The sequence below is a fragment of the Crotalus tigris genome, unplaced genomic scaffold (assembly GCF_016545835.1).
Source record: "Crotalus tigris isolate CLP2741 ecotype Arizona unplaced genomic scaffold, ASM1654583v1 scf7180000017775.1145084777:2100578, whole genome shotgun sequence".
In the NCBI taxonomy this organism is placed as follows: domain Eukaryota; kingdom Metazoa; phylum Chordata; class Lepidosauria; order Squamata; family Viperidae; genus Crotalus; species Crotalus tigris.
Genome location: NW_024096626.1, coordinates 1,757,212 through 1,780,084, shown reverse-complemented (window position 1 = coordinate 1,780,084; position 22,873 = coordinate 1,757,212). Strand labels below are relative to the sequence as shown.

Below are 22,873 nucleotides of genomic sequence, written 5' to 3'. Positions count from 1 at the left end.
TGTACTTCATTAATAGAGCTTCCACCATCCATATATCTGAGACATTATGAAAAGTCTAGAAGCAAGTTAGAAGGAACTAGTGAAAAGGGGCGTTGGTCTTACCTGAACGCCTTTTCTCAGCATGATGATGGAGATTCCACTAGTGGGTTGTCTTAATCTTCCTCCTCCAATCAGACTAAGTCAGAGTTAAAGTTACGCCTCCCTTTGTCCCCATGCCCCAGTTTAAGACTGAGTCGGTGTACAGACATTGGTCCACGCACTTGCGTTCCTCTCATTGGAATCCGGACCAACTGACCTTATCTGGGAGGGGATGGAGTCTCCATCATTATGCTGAGAAAAGGCGTTCCGATAAGACCAACGCCCCTTCTCCAGCATGATTGGATGGAGACTCCACTAGTGGGACTTACCAAAGCCCTGTATCCCTAAGGGAGGGAGTCAGTTTGGGCCTGTGATGTTCTAGATGTTAATACTCTCTGCAAAACTCTGCGCCCAAAGGAGGCATCTAAAGATGCATATTTGTCAATCTTGTAGTGACGGATGAAGGTCGAAGGGGAAGACCATGTGGCTGCCCTGCAAATCTCCCCTATAGATGCTTGTGTCGCCCAGGCTGCGGAAGTAGCGGCACCTCTGGTGGAATGGGGCGTAATATTCCCAGGGACCGGTAATGATTGTGTTCTGTATGTCATGGCAATGCAAGCCCTGATCCACCTCCCTATAGTCGATGAAGAGATTTTCTGACCCGTAGCCGAAGGTTGGAAGGAAATAAACAAGGCCTCAGATCTACAGAAGGCCGCAGTCCGACTGATATAACATTGTAATGCCCTGCGGACATCCAATGTACTCCACTGACTCTCGCTGTCCTGGGATTGGTCAGGACAGAAGTCTGATAGGACCACCTCCTGAGATCTATGGTACAGGGAGTTGACCTTGGGCACAAAGGAAGGGTCAAGTCTGAGGACTACTCTGGGAAGAAAATGCAAAGGTCCTCTCTGACTGAGCGGCCATTTCCGAAATTCGCCTGGCCGACGTGATTGCTACGAGGAATGCCACCTTCATGGATAACAGATCAAATGAACATGTCTCCATAGGTTCAAAGGGGGGAGCAACTAGGGACTGCAAGACCTGTTGTAGGTCCCACGATGGGTATCGGTGAACTGTTGGTGGCTTGGCGTTGGTTGCTCCTTTCAAGAAGGAACGAACCAAGGGGTGGTGAGTCAGAGGAGTGGCATTTTCGCACGTGAGAACAGTAGCGAGAGCAGCGACCTGTCTACGGATTGTGTTCGGGGATAACCCTTTATCTAACCCCTCCAACAGAAATTCTAGTACAATAAGGACCGAAACACCCGTGAGTTCCACCTTATGACTTGTACACCAATTGCAGAAACTCCGCCATGTTGCATCATATATCCTATTTGTAGAGGGATGCCTGTATTGCTGAATCAGCGCTATCACTCTCAACGAATATGAGTCCCGGCTCAGGGCCCGCCGCTCAAGTGCCAAGCGGTTAGTTTGAGCCACTTCGGGTCCAGGTGCTGGATATCCCCCTGAGTGAGGGAGATACAACCTGCTGGAATCCTCCATGGAGGTGAGACGGAGAGCTCCACCAGGTCCGCGAACCATGGTCGCCGTGGCCAATGAGGAGCGACCAGGAGAACTTCCGCCCTCTCGTGTAAAATTCTGCGGATCGTGGCTGGAAGAAGCAGTAGAGGAGGAAAGGCATAAAGCAGACCCCTGGGCCAGGGACTGCAGAGGGCATCTGTCCCCTCTGCTGATAGAGTCGGGAACCTGGAAAGGAACCTTGGAAGTTGTGAGTTGGTTGGGGATGCAAAGAGATCTAAGGTTGGAATACCAAACCTGACCGTGATTTCCCGGAAAATTCCCGGGTCCAGACGCCATTCACCATGGTCCACAGTGGCTCTGCTTAGCCAGTCCGCCTGGTGATTGTTCACCCCAGATATGTGTTCCGCCTTGATGGAAGCCAGGTGCAGCTCTGCCCAAGACCTGGATCTTGTCCCCCCCTGCCTGTTGACATGAGCTTTGGCAGCTACGTTGTCTATAAGCACTAATACGTGCTGACCCGCTATCAAAGCTTTGAAATGTTGCAGTGCCAGATGAATGGCCCTGAGCTCCAGCCGGTTGATATTGTTTTCTAAGTCCTGCTGGGACCACCGCCCCTGAGCCCATTGCGACTGGAGGTGTGCTCCCCAGCTGAATAGGCTGGTGTCCGTGATGAGGACAGCTCTGGCTGGTTCCTTGAACTCTGTGCCCCATGCTAGCGCTGGAGAGGCCCACCATCGAAGGGAGTTCAACGCCGACTGCGGAACTCAAACCTTCAGCCTGGAAGCGCTGATGTGTAGTCTCTGAAAGGGAAGAAGGACCCACTGCAGTTCCCTGGAGTGAAGACGTGCCCATGGTACGATGTGAACACAGGATGCCATATTTCCCAGTAGTTGGGACAACAATGCTAGGGTAACTACCTTGTCATGTCGTATTCTCTGCACCAGGGCCTGATGCTGTCCTGTCGGTCCTGAGATAAATAGACCGTGCAGTTGCTGGTGTCTATGACCACCCCTAAATGAAGGAGCCGGGTTGAAGGTGCAGTATGGCTTTTCTGAAAATTAACAGAAAGCCCATGTTCCTGAAAGGTCCTGATAACGAGGGCGAGATCTGACTGAGCCCTCTGGAATGAGGAGGACTGTATTAATATGTCATCTAGTAATATTGGACACAGACCGGAATCTGTCTGAGGTGAACTGCCAGCACTGCCAATACTTTAGTAAAAACTCTAGGCACTGCGGATAGACCGAATGGTAAGGCTCTGTACTAATAGTGCTGGTAATTATAACAAAATCTGAGGAATTTGCGATGTCCAGGGAGAATAGGAATATGGAGGTAGGCCTCAGTTAGGTCTATTGATGTCGGGAAGTCTCCCCGCCGGACACTAGCCAGAATTGACTGCAATGATTGCATTTTAAACTTCCTGTACATCAAATAACGGTTTAATTTCTTTAAATCAAGGATTGCTCTCCAACCACCTGAAGGCTTGGGAACTACAAACAGTGTTGAGTAGAACCCCTGACCTGCTTGGTCTTGTGGGACTGGTTCTATGGCCCGTATTTGTAACAGGTGGGAGATGGCCTCTGACATGAAAGCTGCTCTATTCCTACTAATGGGGGCGGGACAACTCCGGAAACGGTCCGGAGGATTGGAACGAAACTCTAACATTAAACCCTGTGATATTGTATCAAGAACCCATGAGTCTGTGGTTGTGGCTGCCCATGCGTTATAGTAAAGGGACAGCCGGCCTCCTATGGGAGGTACACCTGTAGAATCACTTGCCTCTTTTGAAGGGGCGAACTCCCTAGCCTCGAAATGGCCGTTTACCCTGGAGTTGTGGTCGGGTTATGGATGATGAACGATCCTGTTGTCGCTCCGATCTCTGATGAAAGGGGCGACTGGGCTGGGCCCAATCCCAGCTTGGGGTGGATCGAAAGGACTGCCTACGATGGAAGGCCTGGGTTGTGCCAGCCCCTGTGCACTTGTCTCCCTTCTTATTGGTATTGACTAGAGACTTGCGCTTGTCCTTACCTTCAATCAGGTAGGGTTCTAGTGCCTCACCAAAAAGATGGCCCCCGGCGAAGGACTTGGTGGCGAGACGCCACTTGGCTTTGAGATCTGCCTGCCAGTTCTTAAGCCACAGGAGTCTGCAGGCTGAAACGTCCACTGCAATAGCTCGTGCAGAATACCTGGCAGAGTATAAGGAAGCATCCGCCAAGTACTGGGAAGTGGCTACTAGTTTGCCCAAGTTCTGATGGACGCAAAGCTGGTCAGAAGGGATCATGCCTTGAAGTTTGCACCGCCACAGAACTGAAGCTCTGGCGAAGAAGGCCATGGATGTGGAGGCCTTAATCGCCCAGGCCGTCGCCTGATGATATCTGTGTAAGACCGTTTCAATCCTTTTATCCTCAGCCTTAAGAGCCTCAGGTATGTCCCCGGGAATATTGATGTGGGGAACAGCGACATTAGAGGCTCATCCACCTGCAGGATCTCCAGCAAGGAGGCAAGGGCTACATTGAACAAGCTCTTCTCTGTGGATCCCAGGCTGAGAAGCGAGCCCAGGTTGTCCCATTGCTTCTGCACTGCGTTGAGGAAGAAAGGGGGACAAGGAACATGGTTCTGTAGTACCACTGGTTCAGCATATATGGCATTTGGACCCTTTGAGGTGGAAGGGGTCGTGGCCTCCTGTTCTGGGGAAAGGTTGGCTGTGGTGCAAGCCTTGAGTAGCAAGGAGTTGAAGAGGGAGGGATTGAAGAGCCCAGTAGGTGGTACTGGTTCTGGTGTCGGGGTGCCCTCATCGTCTGATAGTATTAATTGGGAGGAGTCGTAGTCATCTGATTCTGAGGTCTGGCGAGTCTGGACGAGGGTGAAGCTATAAGGCAGGGGCTTGAGGATGGCGCTGTGGGGCAGAGCTGGCCCTGAACTGAGCCAGAGCCTGGGTAATCATGGCCTGGACCTGCTCTGCTCCTAAAGGCTGAACCTCTGTGGGACGGGGTCCTGCTGCAGAGGCTGAAGGCCCCGCCATGCCCTGGTTAGTAGATCCCTGTGCTACAACATCTAGTGTTGTCCTGCCTGGATCAGACTGCACTGTGCCCCTAGGAGGGGACCAGGCCCCTGGGGCAGAATTACAGTGAGCTGACAGAGGCTCAAATATGGATCTCCGAGAGGGAATGGTGTCCATGGTCCCAGAAATAATTGATCATGGCCTAGATAGATCCTGCTCACAAGATTGCTGCGTGCCAAGCTTATCTCTGCCACTGCCCTTGGGCATCCTGGAGGACCTTGTCTTGGGCCTTGAGTGTTCTGCTCCTCAGCCTCAGTAGAGGCTTTTTGCCTCCTCTTGGATGGGGGCTCTGCGTTATCTTTTGAAGATGAGGAGTAAGAATTGTTTGCCATGATCCTGGGTCTATTTGCTGGTGAAGTCACTAACAGAGTTAAATAGGTCTCAGGAGGATCAATTCAGTGGTGAAGCGCCCCCCCTCGAGCATTGTAATCAGCCACTGAAGATCTGAATTTCAGGAATGTTGCACCCAGGTGAGGGGGGGTGATGGGGGTCAAATAAGGCGTGCAGGGACAAGCTTGCCCTCCCCAGGCCAGCCGGTGTAGGAAGACTAGGCCCAAAATCCAGCTGGATGCTGTAACCAAAATGGCAACTGTAAGAATCGCGCCAAACTTTTCCTCCCCCCGGCCAAACTGCCTCAAACTGCATTACACAGTTCAGATGAGGCCTCTGTAATGAGCCCGCTTCAATATGAAGCACTTGGGCTCCTTCAATTTCCCCTTAATTTTCTGACCTGAAATATGCCCACCGAAGCTCCTCCAACACTCCGACGAATCACTGGTCTCTGTCCAGTGAAAAACGAGTCCTCAGGGATTCTGCAAAGAGCCCAGGAGGCCTCCAATCCTGGGGAGCCTCAAACTAGCTTGATTATTGTGAGGAGTCTCAACCTAGCTTGATTATTATGAGGAGCCTCAACCTAGCTTGGCTGCTGAGCTCTGTGCTAGGGAGACTTCCAACGATCGGAAAAACGCTGTGGAGGCTTCCGATGATCAGCTGAGCCTCCGACCAACAGCTGAGCATTGGAGAGCTCTCTGGTTGCTTCAGAGCAGCTCCGACGATCCCGTAGCTCACCGGAATGCCTCCAACGACCAGCTGGGCTCCGGACGGTCCGCGGCTGCCTCGGATGGCTCCAAATGCTCTGCTGGCTCACCGGACGATCAGCTGAGCTTTGGGTGAGCTTTGGCGGTCCGCGGAAGCTTCAAAGGGCCTCCGATGCGGTTTTCTCAGTCTCCAAAGCTAAACTTCAGCCTCCAAGGTAATCCTCGGAACCCTGCCTCCCCTGGCCGAAAGGGCCTCCTTACTCACGAGGAGCCCAATTCGTTAGAGGTGTAACTCAAAGGAGTAGAGGATGCAATGGAACAAGGTTCTTTTCTCCGAAGAAAGGGAATTTTTTTAGAAGGATTGATCAAGATATGAAAAACACGTGTCTGGGAGCAAAAGACTAAGTCTAAACTGGGGCATGGGGACAAAGGGGGGCATAACTTTAACTCTGACTTAGTCTGATTGGAGCAGGAAGATTAAGACAACCCACTAGTGGAGTCTCCATCCAATCATGCTGGAGAATTTTCTATTTTCAGCTGCCCCCAGACAAGCCATATGATGTCGCTATGTCTCAATCAGTTTCCTTGCCAAAATGGCTAACAAGCCACTTGTATTTTTGCATCTAATAAGATGAGGAACTTATCTAGCTTATGAATATTTTTGATGCAATAATACAACCCTGTTGCTTTAAAGCCAATGCTTTAGGAATTCATAGAACCTATTCTATTACAAACATGAGTACTAGGATTTTCTATTGCCAAAGGGATAAGTATATAATGGAGTACCTGTTATATATACAAATGGTCTCCAGTTACAAGTACTTCCTTAATTCCTGAAGTGCCATTTATTTTGTTTATACTACACAAAGTAGAAGCTACACCTAATAAAATTAATAAGAACTTTAATTTGATCAAATAATATATATGGGTGCAATTTTACATAGCTTCCCTGGATTATTTTTTCTTTAAAAATAATTTTAATAACTAAATAAAAATAATTACACATAGTATTTGAGAAGAGGCAGAGTTTAAATTTTCTTCCTAATAGCATAATTTATTCAGCATATTGCTCACTGGCTTTGGATCTTCATAACAACATTGAACATTGAACCAGGAGCAGCACCTAGAGATGCATTTTAAATTTTTCTCGTATTTTAATCCGAAAATACTCGGGTAGCTTGTTATTAGCCCTGGAAACCCTGCTTCTATTCATGCATTTCTGTAACACAGCTAATTTTGAGGAGTTGTTTTACAATCTTTTTTTAAGGAATATTATCTTTAAATAGCACAACTGATCCAGAAAATTGGCAATCCCATCATGTTTTGAAGACTGGAAATTTGGGGAAAGGAATGGAAAGTTGTTGTATATTGAGCAGTAGTACGCAATTGTATGGCATACAGCTTCCTTTTACTCTGAACCACAAGGCACATATAAATGAAATAATTTACAAAAAGGAAATTAGAAGGAATTTCCTGAGGAAACTCCACACAGATAAATAATTGCCGAAGTAGAATTTGCACAAAAGATGTGTTCACCTATGATATTATCATGTTATATGTGTTGGATCAAATTGACAGATACAAATGGGGAAAATACAAAATAGTTGAGGAATAGTTGCTAAATTGTTATTCAAAAGAGTGATATTGTATAGCATTATGATACTCTACATCAGATGAAATACTGTTGTAAATTGATGCTAGGATTATCAGCACAGGTGGCATTTCTGAAATGGCTTCTCTAGAAATTTTGAACTTAAAATCTAAGGGCAGAATTACAAAGCTTTAGGCAGAGATATTTCTCATTTGGTGTATGCAGTTAAAGGAATTTGCAAATCTGGAATTATTTCTCTTAAATCTAATTTTATTATAATTTCCAATAATTTTTTTCTGTGAAAACGAAAAATAGGCAGAAGAATAATGTTATGTGGGCTTATCAAAATTATGTACAGTGGGGCAAAAAAGTATTTAGTCAGCCACCAATTGTGCAAGTTCTCCCACTTAAAAAGATGAGAGAGGCCTGTAATTGTCATCATAGGTAGACCTCAACTATGAGAGACAAAATGAGAAAACAAATCCAGACAATCACATTGTCTGATTTGGAAAGAATTTATTTGCAAATTATGGTGGAAAATAAGTATGTGGTCACCTACAAACAAGCAAGATTTCTGGCTCTCACAGACCTGTAACAACTTCTTTAAGAGGCTCCTCTGTCCTCCACTCATTACCTGTATTAATGGCACCTGTTTGAACTTGTTATCAGTATAAAAGACACCTGTCCAAAACCTCAAACAGTCACACTCCAAACTCCACTATGGTGAAGACAAAAGAGCTGTCGAAGGACACCAAAAACAAAATTGTAGACCTGCACCAGGCTGGGAATACTGAATCAGCAATAGGCAAGCAGTTTGGTGTGAAGAAATCAACTGTGGGAGTAATAATTAGAAAATGGAAGACATACAAGACCACTGATAATCTCCCTCGATCTGGGGCTCCATGCAAGATCTCACCCCGTGGGGTCAACATGATCACAAGAACAGTGAGCAAAAATCCCAGAACCAGACGGGGGGACCTAGTGAATGACCTGCAGAGAGCTGGGACAACATAACAAAGGCAACCATCAGTAACACACTACGCCGCCAGGGACTCAGATCCTGCAGTGCCAGACGTGTCCCCCTGCTTAAGCCAGTACATGTCCGGGCCCGTCTGAAGTTTGCTAGAGAGCATTTAGATGATCCAGAAGAGGATTGGGAGAATGTCCTATGGTCAGATGAAACCAAAGTAGAACTGTTTGGTAGAAACACAACTCGTCGTGTTTGGAGGAGAGAGAATGCTGAGTTGCATCCAAAGAACATCATACCTACTGTGAAGCATGGGGGTGGCAACATCATGCTTTGGGGCTGTTTCTCTGCAAAGGGACCAGGATGACTGATCCGTGTACAGGAAAGAACGAATGGGGCCATGTATTGTGAGATTTTGAGTGCAAACCTCCTTCCATCAGCAAGGGCATTGAAGATGAAATGTGGCATGACAATGATCCCAAACACACCGCCCGGGCAACGAAGGAGTGGCTTCGTAAGAAGCATTTCAAGGTCCTGGAGTGGCCTAGCCAGTCTCCAGTTCTCAACCCCATAGAAAACCTTTGGAGGGAGTTGAAAGTCCGTGTTGCCCAGTAACAGCCCCGAAACATCACTGCTCTAGAGGAGATCTGCATGGAGGAATGGGCCAACATACAGCAACAGTGTGTGCCAACCTTGTGAAGACTTACAGAAAACGTTTGACCTCTGTCATTGCCAACAAAGGATATATAACAAAGTATTGAGATAAACTTTTGATATTGACCACATATTTATTTTCCACCATAATTTGCAAATAAATTCTTTCCAAATCAGACAATGTGATTGTCTGGATTTGTTTTCTCATTTTGTCTCTCATAGTTGAGGTCTACTATGATGACAATTACAGGCTTCTCTTATCTTTTTAAGTAGGAGAACTTGCACAATTGGTGGCTGACTAAATACTTTTTTGCCCCACTGTATGTATGAGTAAGATTTTTCATAAGAGCTTGGTGGATCACAGCATAGATCTACAGAATATAGGCAATTATTCTGCGGCCAGCCAGATTGGAAAAAGCCTGAACTAGAGAGTGAAGACCCATTTAAACCTATGTTTTCCTGCAACTAGTATTAAAGACATACTGATTAGGATTTAAGAAGTAATTCACATACATAGTATTGTAAGTCCTATTTGCTTGATCCTCCATGACTCTGCCCAGACCCTTTTTAAAGTAAACCAAATTGCTATTATCATGACTGGTGGCAGTGAATTTTGCTATTTTATTTTATAAAAGAGTATTTCCTTCTGTCCCCCTTTATGGATTACTGCCTTGTCGTGGCGAAGGGGCTTGCGTAACTCAATGAAGCTATAAGCTATGCCGTGCAGGGCCACCCAAGATGGACAGGTTATAGCAGAGAGTTCTGACAAAATGTGATCCACTGGAGAAGGAAATGGCAAACCACTCCAGTATCTTTGCCATGAAAACCCCATGGACAGTACTAAAAGGCAAAAAGATATGACGCTGGAAGATGAGCCCCTCAGGTCGGAAGGTGTCCAATATGCTACTGGGGAAGAGCAGAGGACTAGTACTAGTAGCGCCAGAAAGAATGAAGCGACTGGGCCAAAGCCGAAAGGACGCTCAGCTGTGGATATATCTGGTGGTGAAAGGAAAGTCCGATGCTGTAAAGATTTTTTCTCCATAGGAACCTGGAATGTAAGATCCATGAATCAAGGCAAGCTAGACGTAGTCAAAAAAGAGATGACAAGACTGAACATCGACATCTTAGGAATCAGCGAACTAAAATGGACAGGAATGGGTGAATTTAACTCAGATGACCATCAGGTATACTACTGTGGGCAAGAATCCCTCAGAAGAAATGGAGTAGCCTTCATAGTCAATAAAAGAATAGGAAAAGCAATACTGGGATACAATCCCCAAAATGACAGAATGATCTCAATTCGAATCCAAGGCAAACCATTCAATATCACAGTAGTCCAAATCTATGCCCCAACCACTGGTGCTGAAGAGGATGAAATTGACCGGTTCTATGAAGCCCTACAGCACCTTATAGAATTAACACCAAAAATGATGTCCTTATCATCATGGGGGATTGGAATGCTAAGGTAGGAAGCCAAAAGATAACCGGAATAACAGGCAAGTTTGGCCTTGGAGTACAAAATGAAGCAGGGCACAGGCTGATAGAATTTTGTCAAGAGAATACGATGGTCATAACAAACACTCTTTTCCAACAACCCAAGAGACGGCTCTACACATGGACATCACCAGACGGTCAACATAGAAATCAGATTGACTATGTGCTCTGCAGCCAAAGATGGAGAAGCTCTATACAGTCAGTAAAAACAAGACCAGGAGCTGACTGTGGCTCAGATCATGAGCTTCTCATTGCAAAATTTAGGCTTAAATTGAAAAAAGTAGGGAAAAGCACTAGGCCACTCAGGTATGAACTAAATCATATTCCTGATGAATATACAGTAGAGGTGACAAATAGATTTAAGGAATTAGATCTGATAGACAGAGTGCCTGAAGAACTATGGATGGAAGTTCGCAACATTGTACAAGAGGTAGCAACTAAAACCATCCCAAAGAAAAAGAAATGCAAGAAAGCAAAATGGCTATCTGAGGAAGCTTTGCAAATAGCTGAGGAAAGAAGGGAAGTGAAAGGCAAAGGAGAAAGAGAAAGATACACCCAATTGAATGCAGAATTCCAGAGAATAGCTAGAAGAGATAAGAATGCCTTCTTAAATGAACAGTGCAAAGAAATAGAAGAAAACAACAGAATAGGGAGGACCAGAGATCTCTTCAAGAAAATTGGAGATATGAAGGGAACGTTTCATGCAAAGATGGGCATGATAAAGGACCAAAATGGCAGAGACCTAACAGAGGCAGAAGAGATTAAGAATAGATGGCAAAACTACACAGAAGAACTATACAAGAATGAGCTTAACATCCCAGATAACCACAATGAGATGGTCACTGACCTCGAACCAGACATCCTCCTAGAATGTGAAGTGAAATGGGCCTTAGAAAATCTGAGCAACAACAAAGCTAGTGGAGGTGACAGTATTCCAGCTGAGCTATTCAAAATCTTAAAAGACGATGCAGTAAAAGTGCTACACTCAATTTGCCAGCAAATTTGGAAAACTCAACAGTGGCCACAGGATTGGAAAAGGTCAGTTTACATTCCAATTCCAAAGAAAGGCAATGCCAAAGAATGTTCTAACTATCGCACCATTGCACTCATTTCACATGCTAGTAAAGTTATGCTTAAAATCCTACAAGCTAGACTCCAGCAGTATGTAGATCGAGAACTACCAGAAGTACAGGCAGGATTTCGAAGAGGCAGAGAACTAGAGATCAAATTGCCAACATACGCTGGATCATGGAGAAAGCTAGGGAGTTCCAGAAAAACATCTACTTCTGCTTCATTGACTATGCAAAAGCCTTTGATTGTGTGGATCACAACAAATTGTGGCAAGTTCTTAAAGAGATGGGAGTACCAGACCATCTCATTTGTCTCTTGAGAAACCTATACGCGGGTCAAGAAGCAACAGTGAGAACTGGACACGGAACCACTGATTGGTTCAAAATTGGAAAAGGAGTCCGGCAAGGCTGTATACTGTCGCCCTGCCTATTTAACTTATATGCAGAGCACATCATGAGAAAGGCAGAGCTAGATGAATCAAAAGTTGGAATTAAGATTGCCGGGAGAAATATCAACAACCTAAGATATGCAGATGATACCACTCTAATGGCAGAAAGTGAAGAGGAACTAAAGAGCCTCTTGATGCGGGTGAAGAAGGAGAGTGCAAAAGTTGGCTTGAAACTCAACATTAAGAAAACCAAAATCATGGCATCCGGCCCTCTCAATTCCTGGCAAATAGATGGGGAAGAAATGGAGGTAGTGACAGATTTTATTTCTCTGGGCTCAAAGATCACCTCAGATGGGGACTGCAGCCAAGAAATTAAAAGACACTTGCTCCTGGGGAGGAAAGCTATGGCAAATCTAGACAGCATACTAAAAAGCAGAGACATCACCCTGCCAACAAAAGTGCGTATAGTCCAGGCCATGGTTTTCCCAGTTGCAATGTATGGCTGTGAAAGTTGGACCATAAGAAAGGCTGAGCGCAAAAGAATTGAGGCCTTTGAACTATGGTGCTGGAGAAGACTCCTGCGAGTCCCTTGGACTGCAAGGCGTTCAAACCGGTCAGTCCTAGAAGAGATCAACCCTGACTGCTCTTTAGAAGGCCAGATCCTGAAGTTGAAACTCAAATACTTTGGCCACCTAATGAGAAGGAAGGACTCACTGGAGAAGGGCCTAATGCTGGGAAAGATTGAGGGCAATAGAAGAAGGGGACGACAGAGAATGAGATGGCTGGATGGAGTCACTGAAGCAGTAGGTGTGAACTTAAATGGACTCCAGAAGATGGTAGAGGACAGGAAGACCTGGAGGAACGTTGTCCATGGGGTCGCGATGGGTCGGACACGACTTCGCAATTAACAACAAAATTTCCTTCTGTCAGTTCTAAATCTGTCCTCATTTGTTTTCAGTTGTTAACCTCAAGTTATAACACTGTAAGAGTGGAAGAAAGACAACTTTCTCTCAATATTATGCATGGTGGTATATCTCAATGTTATTTTCTTTTTTCTTCAGTCCAATCTGAAGAGCCACAATTGGTTGATCTCTCCTGATAGGATAGATATTCTGGTTCTCTAGTCTTCTTGATTGTGCTTTTTAGCTGTTTTACAACTGTAATAAATTCTTAAGTACGGTGACCAGAACTATGTACAATATTTCAAGGTGTCTTACTATAGTTTTGTATAAGGTAATTTCATGAAAAAGAGTTCTTTAGTCCTAGCAAGATAGCTTTATTCCTCAAAGATTATTGGGTCCTACAATGTACCATTTGAATAATAGTTTCTTCATTCAGCTTTGCTAATTTATATTATGTACTCATATCCCTTGGTGTTATAAGCTATTTTTAAAGTCTTGTCAATTGTCTTTCACAGAATGTGATCCAATAGAAGCTATAGCTAAATTTGACTATGTTGGAAGATCTGCACGAGAACTCTCTTTTAAGAAAGGAGCCTCACTACTTTTATATCATCGAGCTTCTGATGATTGGTGGGAAGGAAGACATAACGGAATTGATGGCCTTGTACCCCACCAATACATAGTGGTTCAAGATATGTAAGAAACAGCTAATTGTATTGTAATTCTAGAGGTACTCTTTTCAAACCAGCATTTTCCACTGGTGGGAGAAGATCTACAGATTCTAAATTCCAAAATACAGGATATCAGAAATATTTACAGTTCAACTGTTGCAAGTGCAGCTAAGGATTACTCTCTCCCAGCCATTCTGTCATAAATATAAGATAATATATTTCCTGTTCTGTAATTTTAATTTTAGTTAGTTTGCTGTCCCTTAACATCAGCCTTCCTATAAGGCTAATTTGAAGTTATAACTTATTTACTCAACAATTAATAAACAATTGTATTATTTTGAATTTAATCATCATTTAGGCAGGCATCTAAAATGAAGGCTGTATCTAGAAACTAATTATTGATTTGAAAACTGCTCTAGCCAGAGATTGCTAATAGCCATGTATTGGTCAATGTTTGATTATGCATGTAACAAATGCCTCTGAAAACAGTAACTATAACAATGGCAACTACAACAAACTACAATCACTGGAAAATGACACAAACACAAAGATGTCATCATACAAATACTGCCATGATGTATCCTAATCTCTGATGCAAGTATGCATGTCACAGTATTTGTATGATAACATCACTATATAAGTGTATCTTCGGCTCCCGTTGTTTCTCCTTGCAAAACAGTTGTTAGTGACGAGAATATAGATGGAAATAAAGGGATATAAAAACCGGGACTGAAAAAAAAAGATACTTCTCTTGTTTTAAAGTTATATACCCTAATTTTGCAAAATAAGTTTGTTTTTTTTAATGTTTAGGGATGATACATTCTCGGATACACTGAGCCAAAAAGCAGATAGTGAAACCAGCAGTGGGCCAATACTTGAAGACAAATCTTATCCCAAAGATATGAGTTCATCAACAGATTTGAATTCTGAAGTATATCTAGGAAGGTAAATATAATCAATTATTTGTCATTAATTGAATCTGTTTCATTTATATTGCACTTCAAAATATTAAAACCTATTTTTCCTCACATATAGTAGTCGCTAATGCCTGTAATATATATCATTTTTGTTACACATAGAACTTGGAAATTAAGTAATAATGACTAGTCATGTATAAGATAATATTTGAAAGGGCAACTTTCTGAGTTCAAATTCTGAATTTAAATCATCATGCTGCAGCATCATTGCCAGGTGTGGGAGGGTTTTGAAAAAATTATTTATGCATTCTTTATTTTGTCTTCTGAAATTTCCTTTTGCCTTGCAGGCAGCGCAAGAGATCTGAAATCCCACTTTCTGGCAGACGTCCTGGCAGGACCAGTGATGGACACTGTCCAGTTCATACACCACATGGCCCTACTAATTCCTCAGTGGAATTAGTTTCCTCCAGTATGGCAAGCCATGCTACTTCTCGAACTGTCCTTCAGAACCACGGCCTCATAACAGATAGCCCAGAAAGGAGACGGAAACCTGGCCACAGCAGCCTCACCAATATTAGTAGACATGAATCTCTGAAAAAAAGTGACAGCCCTCCAATTAGAAGATCAACCTCATCTGGCCAGTATCCTGTTTTCAATGACCACAAACCACTTGACCCAGAGTCAATTGTTCAGGTATATATTGTTAACATACAAACAATTGGGGGAGGTGAATTGTTATCAGGCAATATATCTCTTTTCATCATCATAAATCCCTTCAGATATGTTGGGGTGAAAATCCCCTAATTGGGTGGTGGGAGGGTAGAGCAGGTATGTTGATTAGGAGTTCTAAGAGTTGAAATTCCAGCACATCCAGAGGATGCCAAGTTAGGGAAGGCTGCATTATATTATCAGCATTTTGTAAATAGGTTTGAGTGAATAGTTCCTTCCTTTTAAAATCAACCTTCATAAGTAAAGAACAAGCAGTCAAGAAATTCATTGCACTCAAGCATTTGGTAGGGGAGTCGTAAAGGCCTTGGAAAAGATATTCAAATACCGTTATATGTCTATACCTATAAAGATCAGAACGGCAAGCCATGGTATTCTCTGGGATACTATGAAAGTGAAAGTTGGACTTTAAACAAGTAGAGTAGGAAGAATGTTGACTCCCTTGGTGTTAGAGAAGACTCCTGAGAATACTGTGGACACCTAAGAAAACAAGCTGATGCATCATTGAACAAATCATCTCAAAAGTTCTCATTTGAGGTCTTTATATAACTGCTTCTAATGTAAAATTGTATAAAAATAATTATGAAATGTTATGGTTTAAAATACAGAAGGATTTGAATGATTGGAAAAAATTGCAATTATCTTTGTTAGGGAGAATTGCTGCAGTTAAAATGAATGTTCTGCCAAAATTCCTTTTTTTTGTTTCAAATCATACCTATTTTAAAGAAAGAGTCAAATTTAGAAGAATGGCAGAAGGGTATCAATAAATTCATTTGGGCGGGGAAAAAACCAAGAGTAAAGCTTAAAATTATACAAGATGTTCGAGAGAGAGGTGGACTCAAGGTGCCGAATTTGAAATTGTATTATGATGCGGTGGTTTTAACATTGATTAGTGATTGGATCAACTTAACAAATTTAAATACACTTTTTTTGGAAGGATGGGATCTATTATTTGGATGGCACGCGTATTTAATTTATAATAAAAAGGTGGATAGGGTTTTTAAGTCCCATATCTTAAGAATTGCTTTATTGCGTGTTTGAAGAAATATTATAGATCAGATTCTAGAATACCGTTGTGAGGATTTCCAGGGCATGCAATAGAAGGGATAAGGAAAGGAGTGAAAATGGATAGTATTTCTTATAAACAATTGCTTAATTGGGATGGGAATAATTGGCAATTAAAATCTATGGACGAATTAGCGCAAGAAAATATTAATTATTCTTGGTTCCAGTATAGGCAATTATTAGAAAGGTGGAGAATAGATCAAAAAGTGGGTTTTATCAGGGAGGATACGAATTTGATGAAACAAATTAAAGATCAAAGTCAAACTCATATAAAAAGAGTTTATAGTGTTTTGGTGGAACTGGATTCAGAAACAGAATTAGTTAAAGATTGTATGGTTAAATGGGCTCAAAATTTTGATGAGCCGATTTTATTAGATACATGGGAGATAATCTGGGTGAGGAATGTCAAATTTACTCAAGCTCAAAATCTACGAGAAAATTTTTATAAAATGTTTTACAAGTGGCACCTTGATCCACAAAAGATGTCTCGTATGTATCCAAATGTGCAGCCTAAATGTTGGAGATGTGGTTGTTTGGATGCAACATACTATCATATTTGGTGGTCATGTAGAAATATAAAGGCTTTTTGGATTAAGATTTGGTGGATTATTCAGAAGATTTTTAATAGAAGGATAAAATTTACACCACAATTGTTTTTGTTAGGTATTATTGTTGATTGTGATGATAAAGAAATTATTTTAATGTTGAATTTAATTACCGCGGCAAGGTTGCTGATTGGGCAATATTGGAAGAAGGACTCTTTGCCTACTTTAGAAGAATGGTTTCTTAAAGTTTCTTATTTATCTGAAATGGCAAAAATTTTGGCTTATTTGAAAGACCAATCGCAAGAGAAATATATTTTGGTGTGGAAAAGATGGGTGAATTTTATACAGAATAAATATGAGATTAGAAAGTATTACTTAGCTTTTGAATAACCTATGTTTAAGGGTAATGGTTAGAATCTCTGTTTTTATGTACTGGAGTTAAAGTATTTAAAATTTTGTTTTTTGGATGTAAGTATAATTGCTTGATGTTCATTTAAGCTATATGTTTTTTGTTCTTTTTAACCCTGTATTCAGCTCTGGGAAGGAGGGGGGAGGGTGAGGGGGGTGGGAGGAGGGGAGTATTTTATTGTAAAACTTTAAAAATTTTCAATTAAAAAAAAAAGTTCTCATTTGAGGTCCAAATGACCAGGGTCTAAATTATCCTGTTTTGGACAAATTATGCAAAGAGTCAGCTCTCTGGAAAGTGTTCTATTGCTGGGAAAGGTGGAACAAAAGAGAAGAGGACAACCAGCAGCAAGATGGATGTACTCAGTTACAGTAACGATGAGTGCACCATTGGGAGACTTGAAAAGACAAGTTAGGGATAGATTGTCACAAACAAAATCTATCTGTGTGGTTGCTAGAAGTTGAAAATGACTTGATGGCATATAATAAACCATTCTCTAGCAACTGTTCAGCTTCTCTGAATTGTAGCTTAGTTCTGAATTTCTTGTCCATATTTGTATAGCTGCATTACTATTTGCTAAGATCTTTTAATTGCCATTAATGGCAGGTTTGAAAATAAATAGAGAAAAGACTAAAGTATTAACAAATAACTTAACAGACAAGCAGAAAACTCAACTTACAAAAAAGACAAACTTACAAACAGTTAAGAAAGTTAAGTATTTAGGAATCTATTTAACAGCAAGATGTATAACATTAAAAGAAAACAACTATGAAAGATTGTTGAAACAAATAAAATTGGACTTGGAAAAGTGGAAAAATCTTCAATTGTCATTGTTGGGAAGAATAGCCACAGTGAAAATGAATATTTTACCAAAAGTACTCTTCCTATTTCAAATGATTCCTGTAAAATTGGTAAAAGTCTTTTTTGATGACTTAAATGCAACAATTTTGAGATTTATTTGGCAAGAGAAGAAAGCACAAGTTAAAGTGAAAATGCTACAAGAAGCTAAAGATAGTGGAGGATTTGGACTCCCAGACTGGAGGCTATATTACCAAGCAGTCATCTTGCCATGGCTTAAAGAATAGATAACGCTGAGAAATAAAAGACTATTGTACCTAGAGGGGCATGGCCTACAAATTGGTTGGCATGCCTTCCTATGGTACGGGAAAAATAAAACATAGAGATACTTTCAAAACCATTTTATAAGGAATGTACTTCTTCTAGAATGGGAAAGAATAAATCAGAAAATTTATATTAAACTACCTGAATGGCTTTCAACAATGGAAGCTTTTGCTTACCCAAATTTAATTAACTATGACAAAGTTGTTACTTATAAAGATATTTTGGACAATGAAGGAAAATTGAAAGACAAAATTTACAATGACTAGGTTTTGACTTAGCATGGTGGCCATATCCAAACGAGATATGGAAAAGATGCAAAGACAACGGGATTTTATAAAGAACAGACAGAATTTGATCAAATATTGTTAAAAACAGACTATTTGCTAAGATCTTTTAATTGCCATTCATTGATTGCCATTTTTATTATATAAAAATATGTCATTAGTGCCTAAATTTTATTCAAGTATTCCATAAATGTCTGTAAGAAAACTCTTTTTTGGTACAAAATTCAGCTTTTAATATTGTGCTCTCAATATTTTGCTGTTACAGCAAGTACGGTTCTGATCCAAATTGTACATATAATGCTTTGCAGAAAATCATTGTACAATTGTGTTAGCTCCAATTGTTCTCCAATGTTGACTTTAGTTTATGCACATGCATGCATATTCGTGCCTTCTTACATAAGTTTTGAAAATGCTTTTATAATGTCAGTCTTTTAAATTTGAAAAGCTGTCCCTATCTCATCCTTCCCAAATATAACACTAAAGATAAAGCTGAGATAAAGGTCCTCAGACTTTTACTTTGATCAAAGCATCAGTATTGTATTTCATCCAGTCAGGAATCACCTGGTAGTACCTTGCTGTGAGTAAACAGTGCTAAACCTGTTTTCAGTTTAATTCACAAAGCCAATTTTAAATAAAATGAAATAAATATATCCTTCTTCCTTTGTCTTCCATGAACATTTATCTGTTCTCTTTCTCAGTTAAGCTTTTTAACTGTCTGCTTGGGGTGTCCTTTCTTCTTCTTTCAGTTCTCTTTCCTTTCAGAATCATTATCACTTGAATTGAATGCAATTCAATACAATTGAATTGTATTTTGTATATGATCTGTATGGATAATTCAAGGTACACACACATTTATGCAAATGCAAATCAAGGATTTACATGTATCTCTGTTGCTTCATATAAAAGTAAAGAATATTTACAAAGCTTGAATTTCCTATTTCTATAGTAATTGTCAACATATTTGTTTTTCCCTTATAATAGGATATTGAAGAAACAATGAATACGGCTCTAAATGAACTTCGGGAACTGGAACGCCAGAGTTCTGCAAAACATGCTCCAGATGTTGTCCTTGATACCTTAGAACAAATGAAGAATTCTCCCACCAACACGACCTCAACAGAATCTTTGAGTCCTCTTCACAATATCATTTTAAGAAATGCCGAGCCTCAGATTCGCCGTAGCACTAGTTCTTCCAGTGATACTATGAGTACCTTCAAGCCAATGGTGACACCAAGAATGGGCGTGCAGCTGAAGCCACCTGCACTGAGACCAAAGCCAGTAGTTCTTCCAAAAACAAACCCAAGCATAGGCCCCTCTTCTCCTTCCCAAGGCCCAGCTGACAAGTCTTGCACGATGTAGAACCCAAGAAACCAAATGCGGAGTGAACTACCAAAAGAATGTATCCATGATAGTTGTCTGAATTCCAGTATATTATTATATATTTAGGAAAGGAGAGATTCATTTTTTAAATGTTAAAGTCTCAAGCTATCTACTTTAGCATGGGTATTTATTAGAAGTTGGGTTCAATTTTTAAACTGGAGCATTCGGTGTCTACATTTGCAATATATGCTTAATACAGTTAAAGACTCAGTGAGTGCATTTTTACAGCATGCTGAGCTTGATTAGATTGGGTTGGGGGGTGTAGTTTAGCAGAGGGCTTTTCAACCTTTTCACCCATTCTACCACTTTTAGGATATGGTAATATCCGAGTACCACCAGCCACCTAGCAAGGTGTCAAAAACATGATGACCAAAAAAAAAAGAAAAGAAAAAGTGAGTAGTACAGATAGTCCTCAACTTACAACAGTTTGCTTAGTGACTATTCGAAGTTACAATGGCACTGAAAAAAGTGCCCCCCAAGCCACAGCTGAGCAAGACGCCTGCCTGCCCACCCGCTGCGCTCTTCCTCCTGTTGGAGGTTTTCATTGTTGTGAGCATTTCTGTTGAGGATTGGTAGTGGGGATGGGGTAGGGTGGGTGTTTGGTTTTTATTCCCTCCGTCTGCTGGGTGGTTGCAGCAGGTTTTGGTCACTTCACATGACCCTGGGACACTGTGACCATCATAAATATGAATCAGTTGCCAAGCATCTGAATGTAAATCACAAGACCCTGGAGAGGCTGCAATATTCCAGCTGATTGGTGCTTCTTGGCTTAGCAGAAGCGCCAGGATCAGCACCAAGCTACAGCTGGAGCCTGGCGCTGATCCTGGCGCTTCCACTGAGCCCTGACAGCCCTGCAGCTCCAGCCATCTCTTGCTCAGGCTTGTGCAGTGCTGCCACCGGTTCAGCTCATTCCCCTCCCCCGCTACCACTTTTCTAGGATGGTCGCGTACCACCTGCGAGGTGCCAATGTACCACAGGTGGTACCCGTACCACTGGTTGAAAAGCCCTGGTTTAGCATATTGCACAAACCCAGCCTATTTGGTTAGTTTATGATCCAGTGTATCACAGAAAGGCAGTAAATTACATGTGTTGTGTATGCCATTTTAAAGCAGCAGGAATACACACATTTACTTGAAATCTCCACACTGCACCTTTTCTGTTGAAAACACCACAACCACTGTCAACATCACACTAATTTAACAATGTATACGTGACTGTAGTTTAAGACTTCACAAAGAATTATGGTTATTTAAAATGAGTATGTTAAGAAATAGGGCTTATTTTTAGTGCTGCCTGGTTCCAGTTCATTTTTCAGAAGGTCTGAGGCTATGTCTTAACAATTACTAAGCAGCCTGTCAAAGTTAATGCAGAAAGGAGACTCACCTTGACATTGCCTTGTGTAGTATCTATTCAGTATGCATGTGACAGTCCTAGTGCAGCTCACAGGATATGAGGAATTAAATTGCTTCTAGGAAACAGCAGTTTTTTAAACCAGTGAAAGTCTATGGTCAGAATAACAATTGTGGTCTTCCTCTGGTTGATATCCAGTGGACACCTTCACCAGGCTGACCAGGAATACTGAGAATTGTGTTGAAGGACTCTGTATTGAAGAAAGCCATTCAGTGGGTTGTTTCTAATGCCTCCATTCAGGCCTATTGCAGTGCAATAAAACTAGACATTAGCTACTGAATCTTTCATATAACTCTGTTACCAATTCAGCTCAAAAACGGTTTACATTCCTAAGAGCCACTTGTCTGGACAAGTTTTAATTAATAATCTGTAGAAAAACATTCCAGGACAGCTGCAAACTAAATGAGTAAATTGTTAATAGTTTAAAGCTTTAAAATTATGAAACACAGTGCATACAGATGAATTCTGGGGTTTTTTTTGTTAGTTTATTTAAATTGAATTATCTCTTTTTCAACTGGAATAGCTCCTTCAATTAAGGCAAGAGTTTATTCACAAGGCAAAACATGATTTTCTACTGTTCTACAATCTGAATAAAATGTGTCAGAACTATTTTTTTCTAATTATGCATCTTTTTCATGTGTGAGTGAACTCTTTGAACTTGCATAGTGCTACATCATTAGAAACTTTTCTGTTATATGTGACCTGTCTCGACAACTCTTGCACAAACTGATACCAAGCCATGTCCTTTCTCTGAATGTTTTATAGCTTACCTTTGCACTCTAAAGGAGATTTTATTGTTTATCATTAATTAAAAATAACAAAAAATTAAATACACAGTCTAGGGAAATGTGGGATAGGGGAAGAGTCAGTTTATATCCACTGACACATATAAAATTGAAACCAAATACTTACTTTCACATAGCTCTTGTCCCAATAGAAACTTGTAGTTCTTCCATTTGAACATTTTTCTTACATTATATGAAATTCCAAAATGTAGAAGACTAGCTAACACGTGAAAACATTATTGCATAACATTTGAAACGCATTGTTCCCTGCTACTAAGTGAAGTTGACTCATTTTGTTAAGTGATTATAAATGCTAAAACTCATGAAATTATGTTTAGCTAAGAAGTTCACAAAAGTTGCTCTTTCCTAATGTATTGAAAATCAGCTGCTCAGTACTTATTTCTGATTTAAAGTAAAACTGTTAAGCATTATATTTTGTAAAGCTTGCAGGCCCACTTTGGGGGGGACCAATTTTTGTGTGCCCCAGATGACATAGTTAATAGCTATTTAGCAATTATTTTTAGAAATTAATGATATTCATTAATATGAGACAAAGAATTCACTTAGGCATATTCAGCTATGGTATGCTGAATTATATTTTTGGCCCTCAATGGACTGAAACAATAGAACTTTCATATTTATCAGTGGGGTCACCAAAATGAACAACGACATGTCTCTACCCTAGAAACTACACACTCAGTATTGAGGCTTCAGCTAATATAAAATTTGTGTAACGTGACAGTGACCCGTGTAAAGTTGAGAATTGTTTGCTTAAGTAAACCAAATCTGAGATATGTGGGACAAACTTGAAAATGTCAGCTTTCTTTTAAGTGCATT

At 41.2% G+C, this 22,873-nt stretch overlaps 1 protein-coding gene across 7 annotated transcripts in view; it reads left to right on the top strand.

Annotated features, from left to right (window-relative positions):
* The window catches only part of SRGAP1 (SLIT-ROBO Rho GTPase activating protein 1), a 219,668-nt gene extending 199,428 nt beyond the window's left edge, over positions 1–20,240 (top strand). For all 7 annotated transcript variants that reach the window (XM_039342206.1, XM_039342208.1, XM_039342212.1 and 4 more), the window contains 4 exons: positions 13,241–13,421; positions 14,207–14,341; positions 14,661–15,006; positions 19,443–20,240. In XM_039342206.1, coding sequence (XP_039198140.1) covers positions 13,241–13,421; positions 14,207–14,341; positions 14,661–15,006; positions 19,443–19,820 — 1,040 coding nt within the window. In that variant the 3' untranslated portion in view covers positions 19,821–20,240. The remainder of the gene's footprint in view (positions 1–13,240; positions 13,422–14,206; positions 14,342–14,660; positions 15,007–19,442) is intronic.
* The last annotated feature ends 2,633 nt before the right edge of the window (positions 20,241–22,873 follow it).